General features: G+C 46.2%; 1 protein-coding gene across 1 annotated transcript in view; it reads left to right on the top strand.

Moving 5' to 3' along the window:
- Positions 1–3,542, top strand: part of Slc37a3 (solute carrier family 37 member 3) — a 48,976-nt gene extending 45,434 nt beyond the window's left edge. The window contains exon 15 of the mRNA XM_008823504.3: positions 2,234–3,542. Coding sequence (XP_008821726.1) covers positions 2,234–2,326 — 93 coding nt within the window. The 3' untranslated portion in view covers positions 2,327–3,542. The remainder of the gene's footprint in view (positions 1–2,233) is intronic.
- Positions 3,543–17,851: the final 14,309 nt, after the last annotated feature.

The following is a 17,851-nucleotide window of genomic DNA, read 5'->3' as shown; positions in this document are numbered from 1 at the left end:
ATTGTGCAATGCCTCAGAGGTCAGAAGAGGGCTTCGGATTCCCCTGGAACTGGAGTTAAGGATGGTTTGTAGCTGCCATGTGGGTGCTGGAAATTGAACCCGGGTCCTCTGCAAGAGCAGTCAGTGTCTTAACTGCTGAGCCATCTCTCCAGCCCCAAAAAGTAACATTTTATTAGACTGAAAGGCTTATTTCTTTTCTCAACGGGCAAAAGGGCCCTGCATTTGCCCATCTTGACCTGAGTCCAGTGAGTATTGCCTTTATAATTCCAGAGAAGCAAGAGGCTTACACTTAAGTATCACCACCCATTAATCAGTGTGCTCTTTTGGGGTGCTGTCTTATCTGTTCAATATAATTTGGGGATTCCGAAGCAAGCAATAGGGTGCTGAAGAAGAGCTGCTCTAGCCAATGCTGCCCTGTGCACAGGAGATGATGTTCTCTTGTGGGTTCTTGGCTGAGAGTTTGTGCTTTCTGAGACAGCCAGTGCAGATAGGGCCTTGCTTTCAAAATGCTGCTTTCCATTGAAGAGGCGTGTGACATGCTCTGCTGTATTATTGGTGAGACAGTGCTCAAGGCAGGTCTGCTTGAGCTCGCCTTGTCCCTGGGGGTGAATTCAATGTCTTGCCCTTAAATTGATGATATCCTGATTGAGCACTGTCTAGGCAGCTGTATACTTTAGCCTGTTCCGAGGAGCCCCAGGGCAGTTCCCTGGAGTGTTCTCCTAGCTGTCTTTTAGCTTCTAAAGACTCAGATGTGCTACATACCTGTAATCCAGTACTTGGGAAACAGCGGATTGTGAGCTCAAGGCTAGCCTGGGCTACAAAGCAAGATCCTAATTTAAAAAAAAATTCCAGGGGATGGAGAGATGGCTCAGCAGTTAATATGTACTGCTTTTCCAGAGGACCTGAATTCAATTCCCAGAAACCACATCAGGTGGCTTAGAACTGCCTGCAACTCCATCTTCAAGGGGATTTGACACGTCTGGCTTCCACAGACACCTGTACTCTAATGCTCATAGTCACACATAAACACACACATATGTATGTAATTTAAGAAAAACTCTGACCACTTCAAACATCCACTTAGGGGCTGGGGATGCAGTGTGTTCAAAGCCCAGGGTTTAGTCCCCAGCACTGTGAAACAAACAGAAAGGCTTTTATTGAAGGGACCAGAGAGATGGCTCAGTGGGTAAAAGAGCTAGCTCCAGAAGCCTGACGACCCAAGTTCAGTCCCTGGAACCTACATAAAAAGGCAGATAGGCCAGGCATGGTGGTGCATGCCTTTAGTCCCAGCACTTGGGAGGCAGAGGCAGGTTCTCTGTGAGGCCAGCCTAATTACACAGCAGGTTCTAGGCCAGCCAGGGCTGCATAGTGAGACCCTGTCTCAAGACAAAAAACAAGAAAAAAGCCAGATGTGGTTGCACGCATCTGCAATCCCAGCTCTCTTACTGCTAGATGGAATGCAGAAACAGGAAAACCACGTGGAAACTTGAGTCAGTTAACGTGGAGTGCGCAGCACAGCAGCAGAAACAAGAGAGACCCTGCCTCAACAGGGAGGGTGATAACCAGCTCTCCTCAGTTGTCCTCTGACCTCCGTATGTGCACTGAGGCCTGCATGTACTTGCTCTCCTGGCTACCTCCCCACATTTTTTAAAAAAGGCTTCTGAAGATTGTTTTCCTCCTGATGTCCCTGCTAAGTAGAACATACCTGTGGGTGTGAGCCTACCAGGTGGTGGCAGCAACTTGGATCTGCTTTCAGAAGCCTAGTTTTCATCTGGGCTCCAGTAACTATTTTGCTTCACCTATGGCAGTTGCTTATTTCAGTTTGATTTATTTATTTATTTATTTATTTATTTATTTATTTATTTATTTTTGGTCTTTTTGAGACACGGTCTCCCTGTAGCCCCAGCTGTCCTGGAACTCACTGTGTAGACCAGGCTGGCCTTGAACTCACAGAGATCTGCCTGCCTCTGCCTCCTGAGTGCTGGGATCAAAGGCGTGCGCCACCACGCCCGGCTATTTCAGTTATTTTTTGACTGCTAATGTGAGACATATATTTTGCGGTGCTAACTAATTTTCCAAAGGTCATTTTCTAATTCACTGAAGATAGAAAGTTCTCTTTCTGTGAAATCAGAATGAATGTACTTGCTCAAATCCATTGTTAATGTTCAGAACGTGCTGTACTAACAGAAAAGCAAATTGTTGCTGCATTTTAAACACTTTTTTCTCTTCACAGACAAGTTGTACAATTCTGTTTATCTCACCGTTAATAGTGAGGGAAGTATTCTCTCTTGTGCAAAGGAGACAAGCTCATATATTGAGTGAGTGACTGGTGCCCGCGCGAGAGAGAACTGTGGGAAACTCATGAGGACCTGTAGCCTTCAGTTCACCCTGTGTGGTGTTGGCCAAGCACCAACGAATTTCAGCTTTGTCAGGCCTTCCACTGCCAGCCACCCAGACTCTGGGAGTCGTGAGGGCCACACGTTTTTCTACACTACAGCAATCAGTGATGATTTTTATTATGTTTTGTGAATGTACTGAAAGGATTGTGAACCTGCTGTTGTCCTTGCTCAGCCTGCCGGGGCTTATCCCTTTAACCTTAAATTCCTTCTTGGCCTCAGACTCTTGTTCTGCAGCCTTACGAGTTTAGTGAACAGGAGGCAGAATCATGTGCTTGTGTTGATAAGGAGAAGACTGCTGCTTTATGCTTTGGTACTGAGTTTGCAGAGTGGATCCCGCTTAAGGCATCGTATTAGAGCTCCAGGTGGATGAAGCCACAGCCTCACCTCAGACTGAGAACCTTCGCTCAGGCCTGAAGTCACACTGTGTGCGTGTGGTGCAGTCACTGTCTCATCTGGAAGTCTTTCCCTCTGAAAGCAGACATATCTTGGAATGGTCGTCAGCTTGTTTTCCTCCGACTTACAACGGACTGACTCCTGCAAGTGTTCTTTTCATGGACTGTAAATTATCTTGAATATTCCAGCATGGAATTTTCAATCCCAGATTCACAGTCTGGGGTCGATAAGGTCCTCAAAGAAGCTATGTTATTGTAAGCCAATTCTTGGAGGATTGACCTGTCTGACACAACCGGGTTCCTGAAGTTACCTCAGCAGAAGACTAGAATTAGACAAAAGGCAAAGGCCCTTTGTCCCAGGGCTGTGATGGGTGCTCATTGAATCATGTTAATGGATTACTCGGGCCTCAGGCATGCCATCTTTAGAAGACTGTAGAGTGTGTGTCTTTAAGACTGTGAATTCTATATTAACCAATATTTTAGGGTCATTCTGTACATATTTTACATTATGTGTAAGCAAACAAGGAGGACAGTGTGCAGTTCTGAAGGATACCTGATCTGCATTGAATTAGGGAATGTTTTTCACCCCTTGCCTTTATACTCCAAAGTATGTGTTGGTGAGTCTGTTACTCAATCATGCAGATTTCGGATCCCTTTATTGTTCATGTACTGACATAAAATGAAAATACAAAACATAGGAAGGGAGAAAAAACCCAGCTTTTATAATAAATGTCCATGATTTGGTTGTTTACTCTCTGCTCCAGGATAGAGCACGCGTGCTGTGGCTGCACCATGCTGCCTGCCAGTTCAGATCTGCATTTTAAATATGATGAATGCCTTTAGTGGCTCGTGCTGAGCGTCGCTGGCTGGTAGATAGGTGCTTATTCCACAGCCTTGCCTGGTGGAGCACTGCCCTGCCTTGGGTGCTGGGAGGGCCTCACTTCCGCTAGGTGCCGTGAAAACTCACCATCTCCCTTTGTGGCATTGCACTCGGTCTCGATGCATTGCCTTGGTGTAACTTAAGAGCTGCCTTCAGATGAAGCCTGTTTTTTATTATTGACTCTTGCCGATGTTGTGGCTCCGAGCTTCCTCCAGTCAGCAGGGCTGCATCTCTGTGTTGTGACACCAGCCAGGATTTTCTTACCCAGTTAGCTTCTGGTGGGTGAGCACCCTCTTGACCTCTCTGTGGCTCCCTGAGCTCTACCTGAAATGGAATTACAAACATTCAGCACCAGATGAAATGCTGTTTCCCTAGAGGCATATTCCCTTGCTCTAGTTCTGCCAACCTGTGAAGGAATTAATTTAACAAATACCTAGGAGTTTACTTGACTTTCATAAGAAATTATTCCCTTGAAGAAAAGGTCAGGGGCTAGGGAGCTGGCTTAGTGAGTAAAGTGCTTGCTATGCAAGCGTGAGCACATGCACCCACATACAAACGTAGGCACAGCAGCACATGCCTGTAATCCCAGTGCTGGGGAGATAGAGACAGGAGGATTTCTGAGGTTTGCTGGCCAGCTTGTCTAGCTCAATCAGTGAGCTCTAGGTTTATTTACTGATAGACCCTGTCTCAAAAAGAAGTAGAGAGTGATCAAGGAAAACACCTGACGTCAATCTCTGACCTCCACATACATGTGCACCACACACATGCATAAACACATATTCACCAAAAAAGGAGAAAAGGCTATGGTGAAAACTGGTTTGAAAATATACCCTCTGGGGCCTGGAGATGGCTCAGTAGTTAAGAGCACTGACTGTTCTCATAGAAGATCCAGGTTCTAATCCAAGCACCCACATGGTAGCTAACAACCATCCCTAGCACACCTCCCCCCACCCCCCTTTTTTTGAGATAGGGTTTCACTATGTGACACTGGCTGGGCTGGAACTCTTTATGTAGACCAAATTGGCTTCAGTTCACAGAGCTCCACCTGCCTGTGCTTCCCAAGTACTGAGATCAAAGGTATGCACCACCATGACTAGCTTGTTTTATTATTTTTGAGATTGTCTCATAGTCCAGGCTAATCTGAATCTTGCTATATAGCCTAGGATGACCTTGGGTTTCTGATCTGCCTCTAACTTCTGAGTGTTGGGATTACAGGCATGCATCACCATGTGGTGTGATACCAAATTCAGGGCCTTGTGCATGTAAGGCAAGCACTCTACCTACTGAGCTACATCCCCAGCCTCTGCTGATTGCCTTTCTACAACAGGTGTCATTGGCTTTCTCTGATGAGCTATTTCTACAGTGTACCAATAATTCTGTTATATACTTAGTAAATAGGACGCCACCAAGAGTTGTTACCTACTGTGTGGTGAGTAGTTAGAAAAGGTTTCAAGGGAGGGAAATGGGCTCAATTTGTGTAATCATGAATCCCTTTTCCTGTCCTCAGACCACTCTGGCAGCTGTTTAATAGTTTTCTGTTTCTAGCCATAAATTCTTAGGAGAATCTGAGAGACATTTGCCCTCTTGGTAGGTCAAAAATGTACATAAGAAAAAACGTTCAGTTTCATTATAGGGTCTTAAAAAAAAGATTATTTTTATTTTATTTATTTTTTGGATCGGTGTATTGCAATGCTGATGGAGGTCAAAAGAGGGCATCAGATCCCCTGGAACTGTAGCTAGCTGCCATGTGGGTGTTGGGAACTGAACCTGGGTCCTCTACAAGAGCAGCTCTTAACCACTGAACCATCTCTCTAGCCTGGGTTGCAGGGTCTTTTAATAGGTTCATCCATCCTTAGACCATAAAGTTAGAAACCGTAATCAAGAGAATCTGGGCCTGGTGTTGAGCCTCCACCCAATTTACTGGAGCTGTCCTTCAAAGAACCTCCTACAGAATTGGCCTGGTTAGTTCACACCCACTGTGGTGACTCGGAGCATTCATACCTTCCTGTCCTAATTCATGTTTCTACGTAATGCCTTTTCACCCTCAACTCTGAATCTTTATTTTCCTTGAAGCGTGGCCAACACCATTTAGTCTAAGAACTCTTTCCCAATCAGTACAGCAAGCCTCCACTTCCTTTGCTAGTCAAATCCATATTACTTGTATACTTGGTGTCTAAGGCTCCAAAGATACTGTTCTCTCTCTCCCTCCCTCTCTCCCCCTCTCTTTTTCTCTCTCTCCCTCTCTCCCTCCTCTCCCCTCTCCCTCCTTCTCTCCCTCCCTTCCTCTCTCTCTCTCCCTCTCTCTCCCTCCCTCTTTCCCCCTCTTTCTTTCCCTCCCTCTCTCCTCTCCCTCTCTTCAGGGAAGACATCTAATCAATCTCATATGCCATGCTTTTCAGTTTATTTCCCAAGCACTGATGTTTGTTTATTTACCGCTGTTTTTAGAATGAGAGAACTCTCTCTCTCTCTCTCTCTCCCTCCCTCCCTCCCTCCCTCCCTCCCTCTCTCAGCCACATTCCTTGGGTGGTTGGTGTTGGATAAATGTCGTTCACATTGGGGAAAAGAAAGAGTGCAGGGTGAGGGAGCAGGCTGTGGCCTCCTGACATTGCAGACCACCCTGCCACCTGCCCCTCCTGCAGTAGCTGCCCAGGTAGTTAATCAGGCTGTGAGGCTTTGCGGTTTGGTGTCCCAGATCCCAGATTGCTCACCAGAGGAAGAGGGAGCGTTTGGCTCCAGTGCAGACGTGCTGCTCAGACAACTCTATTCCTGCTCTGTGTTCTTCCCCAGAAGAACATGTCTCTTCTTTCCAGGCTTTCCCATCCCTTTTTTCCCCTCTACCTGCTCATCCCTCCTCTTGGTCACCCTGCTAGTGATGTGCCTTCCCTCCTGGAGCCTTCCAGAGCCCTTATCTTAGACTCAGTCTGCCCAGGACTGCTGGTTTTACTGCCTGATTGTGTTCTCTGGTTGCTTCTGGTCGTCGTCTCCTCAATTACCTAATAGTGAGTGTGGGCGCCATGTCCAAGTGCTTGGAGCCTATTTGCCCAGTACACTGACTTCCCGTTCATCTTCCCACGATGCTGCTTTTGTATTTTCAGATTCTATCTGAGTTATCTTCCTTTTTCTTTCCCTTAATTGCCCTGAGTATTTCTGGAAAGCTAAAGTTTGTTTCACCATGTGTCTAGAGTAAATCAGGTTACATGTGAAATACTGGTTGTTTGTAGAGCCATAGACAATGCAAATCACTTAACTGGATATATATTAATGTTAGGTACAACATTACATCTGTAGTTACACATTACTAAAGGCATTTTAGAAGGAAGAACTTTGTATATAACATAGGTACATATAACACAGCTATACATATATTTATATGTAATTAAACATGTCTAATGCTTGATTTTTTTTTTTTTTTTTAACGAGGTCTTCCTCCAGTCCACCTGGAGGTTACTATGTAGATCAAGCTGGCCTCTATCTCACAGAGATCTGCCTGCCTCTGCCTCCCGAGGGCTGGCATTAAAGTCATGCTCCACCATGCCAAGAGTATGTCTAATACTTGAAAAGGAATCCAGGGCTGGAGATGGCTCAGGAGTTAAGAGCACTGGCTACTCTTGCAGAGGACCTGGGTTCGATTCCCAGCACCCACATGGTGGCTAACAACTATCTGTAACTCCAGTTCCAGGGGATCCGACACCTTCTGACTTCCGTGAGCATTGCACGACACGGGTGTTTTTACCTACATGCAGGCAATACACTTACACACATAAAAATAATAAAAAAAGAAAAGGGATCCTATACCTGGGTATCTAGTGTGTGGCCTTCCAGTCGTTAGTGAAATATTGTCTCAGATGTGTCAGAATCTTAAAAAATTGCTGTCCTATCCACTGTTCAACCTGTACTGAAGTCTGTGGTTCTAAGGTTTGCAGGTGAGCACTGAGAGGTGTCTGCGTTGTCTAGGATTGCTAGAAGAGGACTAAACACCCAGTAACTTTCCATTAAGCCCTGTGGTCTGCCCTCCCCTTCAGCTGACTCTTGGCCCAGATTCCCTTCCAAGTTGTGGTTGTACAGGGGCATTTATCTTTCCCAAGGCCAGGAACTCAAAGGGTGAGCAGAACTTTCAGGAGTTAAGAGCTCTGTATGAAACCCTCCCGCAGCAGAGGCTAATGTTGAGTGTCTTCCTCTATCATTCTCATTTTTTGAGAGATGGTCTCTCATTGAACCTGGAGCTCACCAGTTTGACTGGACTGATTGACCGGTGAGCCCCTGGAATCCTCCTGTTTCCACTCCACCAGTGTGGGGGTCACAGACATGCCACATCCAGCGTTTATGTGGGTTCTGGGGATCTCAACTTGCGTCCTTACTTGGGAAGCATTTTACCCACTGAGCCATCTCCCCAGCCTCTTTGCTTTTTTAAGAAGCTCCTCTTTGGGCTGGGCGTGGTGGTACACGCCTTTGAACCCAGCACTCAGGGCAGAGGCAGGCTGATCTCTGTGAGTTCAAGGCCAGCCTGGTCTACATAGTTCCAGGCCAGCTGGGGCTACAGGGAGACCCTGTCTCAAAAGAAAAGAGCTCCTCTTCACTAGCCTTCCAGATTATTCATTTGAGTCTGAAAATTTTTGCGTTCAATAAATTCTTACATTGTAACTGTCCCCTCTTCCATGCCAGTGAACAGTCAACGAAGGTGGTGCAGTCATTTCGTGTGCACAACCTCCCCAGCTCTGACCTTCCTCCTCTGCCAAGCTCCCTGCTGTTACCTTCTTTCTTCCTAAGGAATATTCTTTAGCTTGGAATGAAGTTCTTCCCAGATGCCATTAATAGGCTCTTGTCTGCTTCTCACTGCCCTCTGATTAAAAGAAACAACCTTGGGGCCAGCAAGATGGCTCAGTTAGTAAACACGCTTTGCAATCAAGCCTGACAGCCTAAGTTTGATCCCCAGGACCCACATGGCAGAAGGAGAGAACTCACTCTTGGAAGTTGTCTTCTGACCTCTTCTTTCTCTCCCTCTCTCCTCCCTCTCTCCCTCTCCCCCCGCCCCCATGCGCACTCCCTGTAGCTCCAGCTGCCTGGAACTCACTCTGTAGACCAGGCTGGCCTTGAACTCACAGAGGATCCACCTGCCTCTGCCTCCCTAGTGCTGGGATTAAAGGTGTGTGCCACCACGCCTGGCAGTGCACTCTTTTAATTCCAGCACTCAAGAGGGAAAGGGCAGGTAGATCTCTGAGTTCAAGGCCAACCTGGTGTACATGGTGAGCTCCACGCCAGCTGGGGCTACAGGGAGACCCTGTCTCAGAAAGACCAAACAAACAAAAAAAGCCCAAAGTAAATGTAATACATTTTTATTCTTTTACTTTTTGGTCTTTTTTGAGACAAGTTCTCCCTGTAGCCCCAGCTGGCCTGGAACTTGCTATGTAGACCAGCCTGGCCTTGAACTCACAGAGATCCACCAGCCTTTGCCTCCCAAGTGCTGGGATTAAAGGTGTGCAACACCATACCTGGCTGTAATGATTTTTTTAAAGAATCTTTTTTCTCCCTTTGTGCCCTTTCAGAAATTAGACAAGTAGCAAAATCATTTGGAAACTCTTCCCTTTATCCGTGTGTCACAAACAAGCTGCCATCTCACATGTCAGTACTAGAGAGCTGCAGATCAGAGGCCACCCTATTTGCTGGAATGCTGTGGATTTAATGGGATACATGGATTTCGGTGAACTCTTTCATCCAGGACTTCAAAGGCCTTTCCCTTGTTTAATGGTTTCTTGTCCTGAGCCCTGGAGACTGACATCAGGATACCATAATCCTAGGTGGCTTCTGTTTGTATTGTTTGTTTAGCATTTTGTTTGCTTTCCTAAGCTCATTGTGGACAGAACTCAGTATCTTTGAAGTTGATTTCCATTAGCAAGTAGCACCTATGGAATAGGTGAAGCTTTGAAAGAAAGGGCCAACTACTCTGGAGCTGGGAGGGCAGGGCTGGGAGGGAAAACCACCACGGACATGCATGTGCCCAGGAACTCTTCCCCAGACCTCTGCCAAGTGAAGGAGTCTCACTATAGCTGGTACCATTTGGGTTCACATGAGGTGATTCTGTGAGCCCATCGAGAGGCTGTCAGTGGAGCCTAGTCCCCGGGTTAGTCATTTAATGGAACATTTGAAAAGCAAGTCTGTACCATGGCTGGGAAGAAAGATCCCAATTAAGTTAAAACAGGACTGGAACCCAGTCTCTACAATCAGTTAGAGACCATTGAAAGTGCCTCTGGGTAAACCGATCAGCCTGACAACAAACCGGCAGGGACAGCTGTAGGAATGCTGGGCCCAGGTCTTCCGTGTGGAGCTGCCCCCTGCTTTGCTGAAGCTGGGGAACTTCTCACAAGCTCACCTCATATTGGGGGACCCTAACTGTTCTGATGGATAACTTTTCTATACCATGGCTTCTGTTTTCCTCCCTCTTTCCCCCAATGAAAACAGTTCTTTCCCTACTAAAGCTCCTCCCCTTCACAGGCTGGTTGTGCCTCTGAAGTCGCAGTGGGGACAGAGTCCTGCACGTGGCGCCTCATGTTCTATATTTCATTATTACTTTAGATATTCCCTCCCTGCTCTCTCTCACTCTCGCTCACTGGTAAACAGCCTCCCAGCCTGTTCTGGTCATGGTCTGCTGGAGATTGCCATCTGGGTCGTTTTGTCTCAGAGTCCCCCTTCCCAGGCTGCAGGGTCTCAGGAATGGAAGCTAACCCTCAATACCTGGACTCCTCTCTTCCCTGAGCCTTTTAAGTTGCCACACATTGAAAAATGAGGTGGTGGGGAAAGGAGAGCTCCTCCCACCGCCCTTCGGCTCTGCTGTGCTCAGGCTGGCTGCTTGAGTTTGAGCTGACTCGAATGGAGGGCTGTCCACGTGGACCCCACTGCTTTTCACCAACTTTTCCATCCATTTGCCTCTGCCTCCCGATTAGAAGCATGCACCAAGCTGCTGGGAATGTTTTGGGGTAGCCTTGAATGTCAAGATCTAGATATTTTTCTCCCAAGCACTGGGACCTGAGGCATATTAGACAAGTGCTGCTCCTGTTCTTATCTAGGTTTTTTTTTTTTGGTCTTATTGAGACAGGGTCTCCCTGTAGCCCCAGCTGTCCTGGAACTCACTATGTAGACCAGGCTGGCTTTGAACTCACAGAGATCCGCCTGCCTCTGCCGCCCAGCTCTAGTTTTTTTTTTTTAGAGCAAGTATTTGTCTTACTCCACTGTGTTGTAATTTTCACACTTTTCTAGTTTCTTTTTGTACTTTTTATTTTATTTTACTTTTCGTCTTTTTGAGACAGGGTCTCCTTGTAGCCCTAGCTAGCCTGGAACTCACTATGTAGACCAGGCTGGCATTGAACTCAGAGATCTGCCTGCCTTGGACTCCCGAATGCTGAGATTAAAGGCGTGCACCACCACACCCGGCTATTTTTGTATTTTTACTTATTTTTGTCTTTTAAAATATTTTATTATTTTTATTTTATGTGCATGAGTGTATTGCCTACATCTGTGTAAGTTGTGCAATGCCCATGGAGGTCAGAAGAGGGCGTTGAAGTTCCCCAGAACGGAGCCATGGATGGTTTTAGCCATCATGTGGGTGCCGGGAGCTGAACCAAGGTCCTCTGCAAGAGCAGCCAGTGCTCCTAACTACTGAACCATCTTTCCCTGTAGCCATAGCTGGCCTAGAACTCGATACATAGACCAAGCTGGCTTTGATCTGACCAAGATCCCTGTGGCTACCTCTGCCTCTGCTGGGATCAAAGGTGTGTGCCACCACGCCCTGCCCTTTTCTAGTTTCTCTTGAGCTGTCCATGGCTACACAGTTTTCCACTCCCAGGCACAGAGCTTTAAGGACCACCATTGATGTTCTTTCCAGATAGTCAATCTTTAAGTATTGTTGATTTTTTTCTCTTCGGGGGAGGGATACCAGGAAAGACTGACTCTCTCAGGCTGACCCTGAATTCACTGTGTGGCTCAGCCTGGTCTGGAACTCTTGATCCTCCTGACTCTTCCATTTTGATCCTGAAGCCATCTTCAAACAACTTCTGGCAGTGTGTGGTGGGTGTTCTGCTCTCAGCCCTGCCCTGCTCCAGTCTTAACTGCTCAGCTCTTAACTGGGGACAACAGTACTTTTGCAGTGACTGCTCACTGCTCAGACATGGAAGTGACTTGGTGCCACATCGGTTTCGAGCTCTTACACAAGTTTTCCTGTCACCAGAAGATCTTGACTCTGGAGGGCTATGTTCCCCTTCCACTGCTGAGTCGTTTGTAATGGTATTGCACGCCTTGCTTCCTTTGTCTTTTTTTGTGGGGTTTTGGGTTTTTATTTTGGTATTTTTGAGTCAGGGTCTCCCTGTAGCCCTAGCTGGCCTGGAACTTGCTATGTAGATGAGGCTAGCCTCGAACTCAGAGATCCACCTGCCTCTTCCTCCTGAGTGCTGGGATTAAAGGCATGCTCCACCACACCTGGCCTTTCTTTGTCTTTTTGAAGAGAGTAACATGCCAGATGTGGTGGTGCACATCTGTAACCCCAGCACTTAGGTGAAGCAGGACTGCCACAAGTTGGAGGCCATCCTGAACTACATGAAACCATGCCTCGAAAATTCCAAGAGAGGCCTGGGGAGATGGCTCAGCAGTTAAGAGCACTGGCTGCTCTTGCAAAGGGCTCATGTTCAGTTCCCAGCACCCACATGGTAGCTAACAACTATTTGTAACTCGAGTTCCAGGGGATCTGATTCCCTCTTCTAGCCTCTGTGGGCACTGCACATACATACATGGAGGTAAAACAGTCATGCACATAACATAAAAATAATTTTTTTTTTTCTTTTTGAGGCAGTGTCTCCCTGTAGCCCTAGCTGTAGACCAGGCTGGCCTCAAACTCAGAAAGATCCATCTGCCTCTGCCTCCCAGAGTGCTGGGATTAAAGGTGTGTGCCACCATGCCTGGCCCATAAAAATAATTTTAAAACAGTCATACACATAAAATAAAAGTCATACACATAACATAAAAGTCATACACATAACATAAAAATAATTAGAGTCACAGAGAGATACTATATGGGACGTGGCCTTCTGTGACTGGTTACCTTCTCTTAGTATGTGTTCAGGATGTATCTGTATTGTACCAGGCATGGTGCACACACTATAACCCAGCATGTGTGAGTAGAGGCAGGAGGATCAGGAGATCAAGGTCATCCTCAGCTACATAAGAAGCTTGAGGTCAGCCTGGGCTACCCAAGACCCTTTCTAAAAACAATAACAAAAAAGATCTATCTTGAAGAATGTATTGGCACTTGATTTTTTTTTTTTTTTTTTTTTTTTTTTGAGACAGGGTCTCCCTGTAGCCCCAGCTGGCCTGGAACTCGAAGAGATCTGCCTGCCTCTGCCTCCTGAGTGCTGGGATTAAAGGCCTGTGACACCATGCTGGCTCAGCACTTCATTTTTACTGCATAAAAATTCTTCACAGCTGGGCATGGTGGTGCTTGCCTTTAATCCCAGCATTTGGGAGGCAGAGGCAGGCGGATCTCTGTGAGTTCAAGGCCAGCCTGGTCTACATAGTGAGTTCCAGGACAGCTGGGGCTACAGGGAGACCCTGTCTCAAAAAAGACCAAAAAAAAAAAAAAAAATTCGCTATGTGCCATATTTGCCCATTCGTCATTTGGTGGACATTTGGCTTGTGTTTATTTTATATAATCCACACACTGTGAATTCTGCCTTTTACAGTGTCAGCTCATTTCTTAGCTTATTCACAAAGTTATGCAACTATCAACTACTATTGAAATTTACAACATTTTGTTACCTCAAAAAGAAACCCTATCTCCATCAATTCATGCCCTGTCCCCCTCTGCCCATCTCCATCAGTCCATGCCCTGTCCCCCTCTGCCCATCTCCATCAGTTCATGCCCTGTCCCCCCTCTGCCCATCTCCATCAGCTCATGCTCTTCCCCCCACCATGCCCAGCTGGGCAGGTGCTGATTGACATTCCGTATCTGGATTTGCTTGTTCTAGCATGTGGTAAGTGGAATCCTGCAGTAAGTGGTTTGTGACTGCTTTCACTTAAGTAATTTCAAGGCTATTATGTTCTACATTTGCTATCCATTTATCACAAGGTCGATATTTTATTTTCTATATATTTAAATTTTTTATTTTTTATGTGTATGAGTATTTGACTGCATATATGTAAGTGTGCCCATGCATTCAATGCCCATGGAGGCCAGAGGAGGGCATTGGATTGCCTGGAGCTGGAGTTATGGACAGTTGCTAACAGCCACGTGGATGCTGGGAACTGAACCCAGGTCCTCTGCAGAGCACCTAGTACTATTAACCACTGAACCATCTCTTCAGCCCCTGTTTTCTATATTCTTAACACCAGGCTATTTGTGGCTTCACTGACGAGGCAGAGGCTGCCCCTCTAGAGCTGGTGACTTCTTAGAGATAGCAGAGGACTGGTCCAGAGAACACCTTCCATATGTAGCCCAGCTAGTCCAGAGCTCACACTGCTGACACCTTTTGTCAAACTCACACCTAGTCTAACTGGGACAGCATATATCAGTCAGAGCCCAGGTCGTGTCATTAGCATTGGGGTAAAACAGTAGATTCTTATTCTCAGAGACTAATGCTATACAATCTGTAGCTATATATACATAGTATATGTATGTTTAAATATGCACATAATTGACACTCTGTATTGCAGGTTACATATCCATGGAGTCAACTAACTATGGGTTGAAAATATTTTGCATCTGTAGGGGCTGGCAAGATGGCTCATTGGGTTAAGGTGCTTGCTGCCAAGCCTGACAACTTGAGTTTGATCCTCAGCACCCACATGGTAGAAGGAGAAAACTGACCGACTACAAATTGACCTCTGTCTACTCATGCACGTGCGTGCGCACACACACACACACACGTGTGAGTACACAAATAAATGTTTAAAAAAATTGTATCCGAGGGCCAGGTATGGCCCATGCCTTTAATCCCAGCACTTGAGAGGCAGAGGCAGGCAGATCTCTCTGAGTTCAAGGCCAGCCTGGTCTACATAGTGAGTTCGAGGCCAGCTGGGGCTACAGGGAGACCTTGGTCTTAAAAAGACCAAAATAAATAAATAATAAAACCTAAAAGGAGGATATAGGTAGGTTATATGCAAATAGTTAACCTCCTTTTTATTTATTTACTTACTTATTTTTTGACTATGTCTTTCTGACACCCAGGCACCTAGAACTCATGATCTTCGTGCCTTCAGTTTCCCAAGTGCTGGAATTACAGACCTGCACCACCACACCTAGCCCCACTCTACCATTTTTCATAAGGGATTTGAGCATCTTCAGATTTTGGTGTACAGGGAATGTTCTTGAGCCAATCCCTTGTGGATCCTGAAGGAAGACTTCTCCCTGCCCAAGTCAAGTAGGGCCAGTCCCGGTGGCCCAGTACTGCTAGAACCACTCCAACCACCAATCCTTAATTGTTTATCCTGCTTACCCTGCCTTCCTGCAGAAAACAAAGGCTCTTGCTGGGCTTTTCACTGGGCTTGGCCTCCTGACCAGCGTTAGTGCTTCTCCTGTGGCCCTGCCTGGCATAGCTTGCGCCTCACCCTTAGAAACTACAAGATGGGGCTGATGAGATGGCTCAGCGGTTGAGAGCACTGGCTGCCCTTGCAGAGGACTTGGGTTTGATTCCCAGCACCCACATGGCAGCTAACAACTGTCCCTAAATTTCTATTCCAGGAAAGTTGACGTCCTCTTCTGTCTTCTGTGGGCATTGCAAGATACAGGTGCACTTACATACATGCAGGCAATACACTCATACACATAAAGAAAAATAAAGCATTTTTCAAAAAGATGTAAAAACCCTTTGTAATAAATCTCCCAGTAGTGCTGCCATTTCCATGTTGCACCTGGAATGGCATGAACTAAAAGCCTGTGGTCAGTTGATACAAAGCTTTGTATTAAGTTTTGATTTGATTTATGTATTTTTATTTTATGTGTCTGAGTGTTTTGCCTGCATGGATGTAAGTGCATCCATATCATGCAATGCCAATGGAGTCCGGAAGAAGGTGTCAGATCCCCTGGAACTGGAGTTATAGGCTGTAGTGAGCCTCCATGTGGGTGGTGGGAGCTGAACCCAGGTCCTCTGAGAGAGCAGCTAGTGCTCTTAACCGCTGAGCCATCCCCTCCAACACCCTGTAATAAGTTTTGAAATGAGGAAGTGTGAATTCCTCAACTTTGTCCCTTTGCACAAATGACTTAGGCTGCTTGTGTTTCCACGTGACTCAGAGTTAGCTTGGCAGTTCCTACAATTGCTTTTCCTAGGGATTGTGTTGTGTCTATTGATTAATTTGGGGAGTATGCCATCCTAACAATATTAAGCCTTCCAATCCAGGAATATGGGGTATTTCCCTGTTATTTGGTCATCTTTTGTTTCTTTCAATGGTATTTCATCATTTTGGGTGCATGGATCTTGTGAATTTTTCTGTTAAATTTATTGCTAAGTGGTTTTTTTCTTTGCATTAAGTGGAATTGCTTTTTAAATTTCATTTTGGGTTGTTCAAAGCCGATATATGGAGCTACAAATTGATCTTTACTTACTGATCCTGTATTGTGCAGTCTTGTTAAGTTTACATCTTTATGGTAGCACAAGGTCGCGTTTCGGTGCTTTTAGCCATTGAACAATGATCAACTCTGTGACATCCAAGCTTATCTGTAACGTGGGAAGAACATGTCACAGATAATGTGGGTGCTTAGGGCTTGGTACTCACCCTTTTCCTCTTCCCATCCTGTTCGCATTCTCAGTGTCAGTCTTCCCTTGGTCCCATTTTTGGAATGCTTTTCTATACCACGTCCCATAGCCTCTACTATGACCCCTAGGTGATGACTTCCAGGAACCCCTCCTTAGCCCTGATTGCTGTGTGCATGCATGACTCTGTTCTGGTCATCCACAAGGCCTCTCCTCCTCCTAGGAGAGGAGCACCTCTGATCTCCCAGGGAGGACCATTTCTGTTCTCTCCCAGGGGAGGATTACCTCTGGTGTCCTCCCTGTCCTGATGTCCACATGCCTGTCAGTGGTGCTGTTATCTTTTCAGTCTGGATTAAAAATGTCTTCAGTTGTAAAACGCTACACCCACCTCCAGTGGTTTTTAGTTTTTCAGAGTCACTTTAATGCCTTTCTCTTCCCCTCACTTCCTCACATGGGACTCTGTTTAGTCACCTCCATAACATTGTACACCCATTTCTTTTTTTAAAAAAAATGTGTATGTGGGTATGTGTGGGGCTAAATATGTATGCCACTTGTGCAGGGGCCCATGGAAGCCAGAGGAAGGTAGTCTTTTGGAGCTGGAGTTACAGGTGGTTGTGAGCCTCCTGAGATGGGTGCTGGGAGCAAAACTGGGGTTGTCTGGAAGAGCTGCAAGTGCTTTTGACCGTGAGCCTCCCTCCATTTCCTTTCTGTTCTGTTACTGCAGCCTTCATTTTGGTCTTTATTTCTTTACTCCCATCTGAACTAAAATTCTGGTTCTCTACCTCTGGTTTCCTGCCCCCCCCCCCATGCTGGGATTAAACCTAGGGCTTTGTGCATGCTAGGCAAGAGCTCTACCACTGATCTACATCCCCAGCCCACATTTTCCCCTTTCAATCCATTCTGCATAATGCTGCCAGTCTGCGCTTCTGGAAGCTCTGATCCAATCTGATGGTCACCGTCACCCTGCTCTGAGTGTTTAGTTGATTCTCCACTCCCACTGGATTCCCAAGCCCCTATGATATCGTTTAAGGTACTTCATGTCCACATCCTACATGCCTCCCGGCTCCTTGTAGGAAAAAAAAAAAATGGGACAGTTCTCTGCACTTAGTGTCACCTGAGTCCCTTTTGGAAAGTGTGCTTGCTTTTTTCTAAGACACAGTTCACAAATCCTGCGCAGCTTCTAGCCGGGTAATTCCCATCCCACAGGACTTACTGTGTATTTAGGGTGCTTCGTGTACACTTCTTATCTTCCTCCTGGATTTAATGTCCTTGCAGGCGCCTCTGCAATCTCTGTAATCTTGCTTCCTCATAGGAAATGCTTGTTAACAGGATGTTCTATCTCCCTATGTTCCAAAGCACACAATACCCAAATGCCTGTCCCTGAGGGTCTGTGACACAGACAGTGTGAGAGTGAAGGCCTGCCTTCTTTCGCTTTGGAGTCTCTTGCAATTT

This window comes from Nannospalax galili, unplaced genomic scaffold (assembly GCF_000622305.1).
Source record: "Nannospalax galili isolate Female #2095 unplaced genomic scaffold, S.galili_v1.0 scaffold307, whole genome shotgun sequence".
Lineage (NCBI taxonomy): Eukaryota > Metazoa > Chordata > Mammalia > Rodentia > Spalacidae > Nannospalax > Nannospalax galili.
Note: the sequence above shows the minus strand (reverse complement) of the source record. Positions and strands in the feature narration are given on the sequence as shown.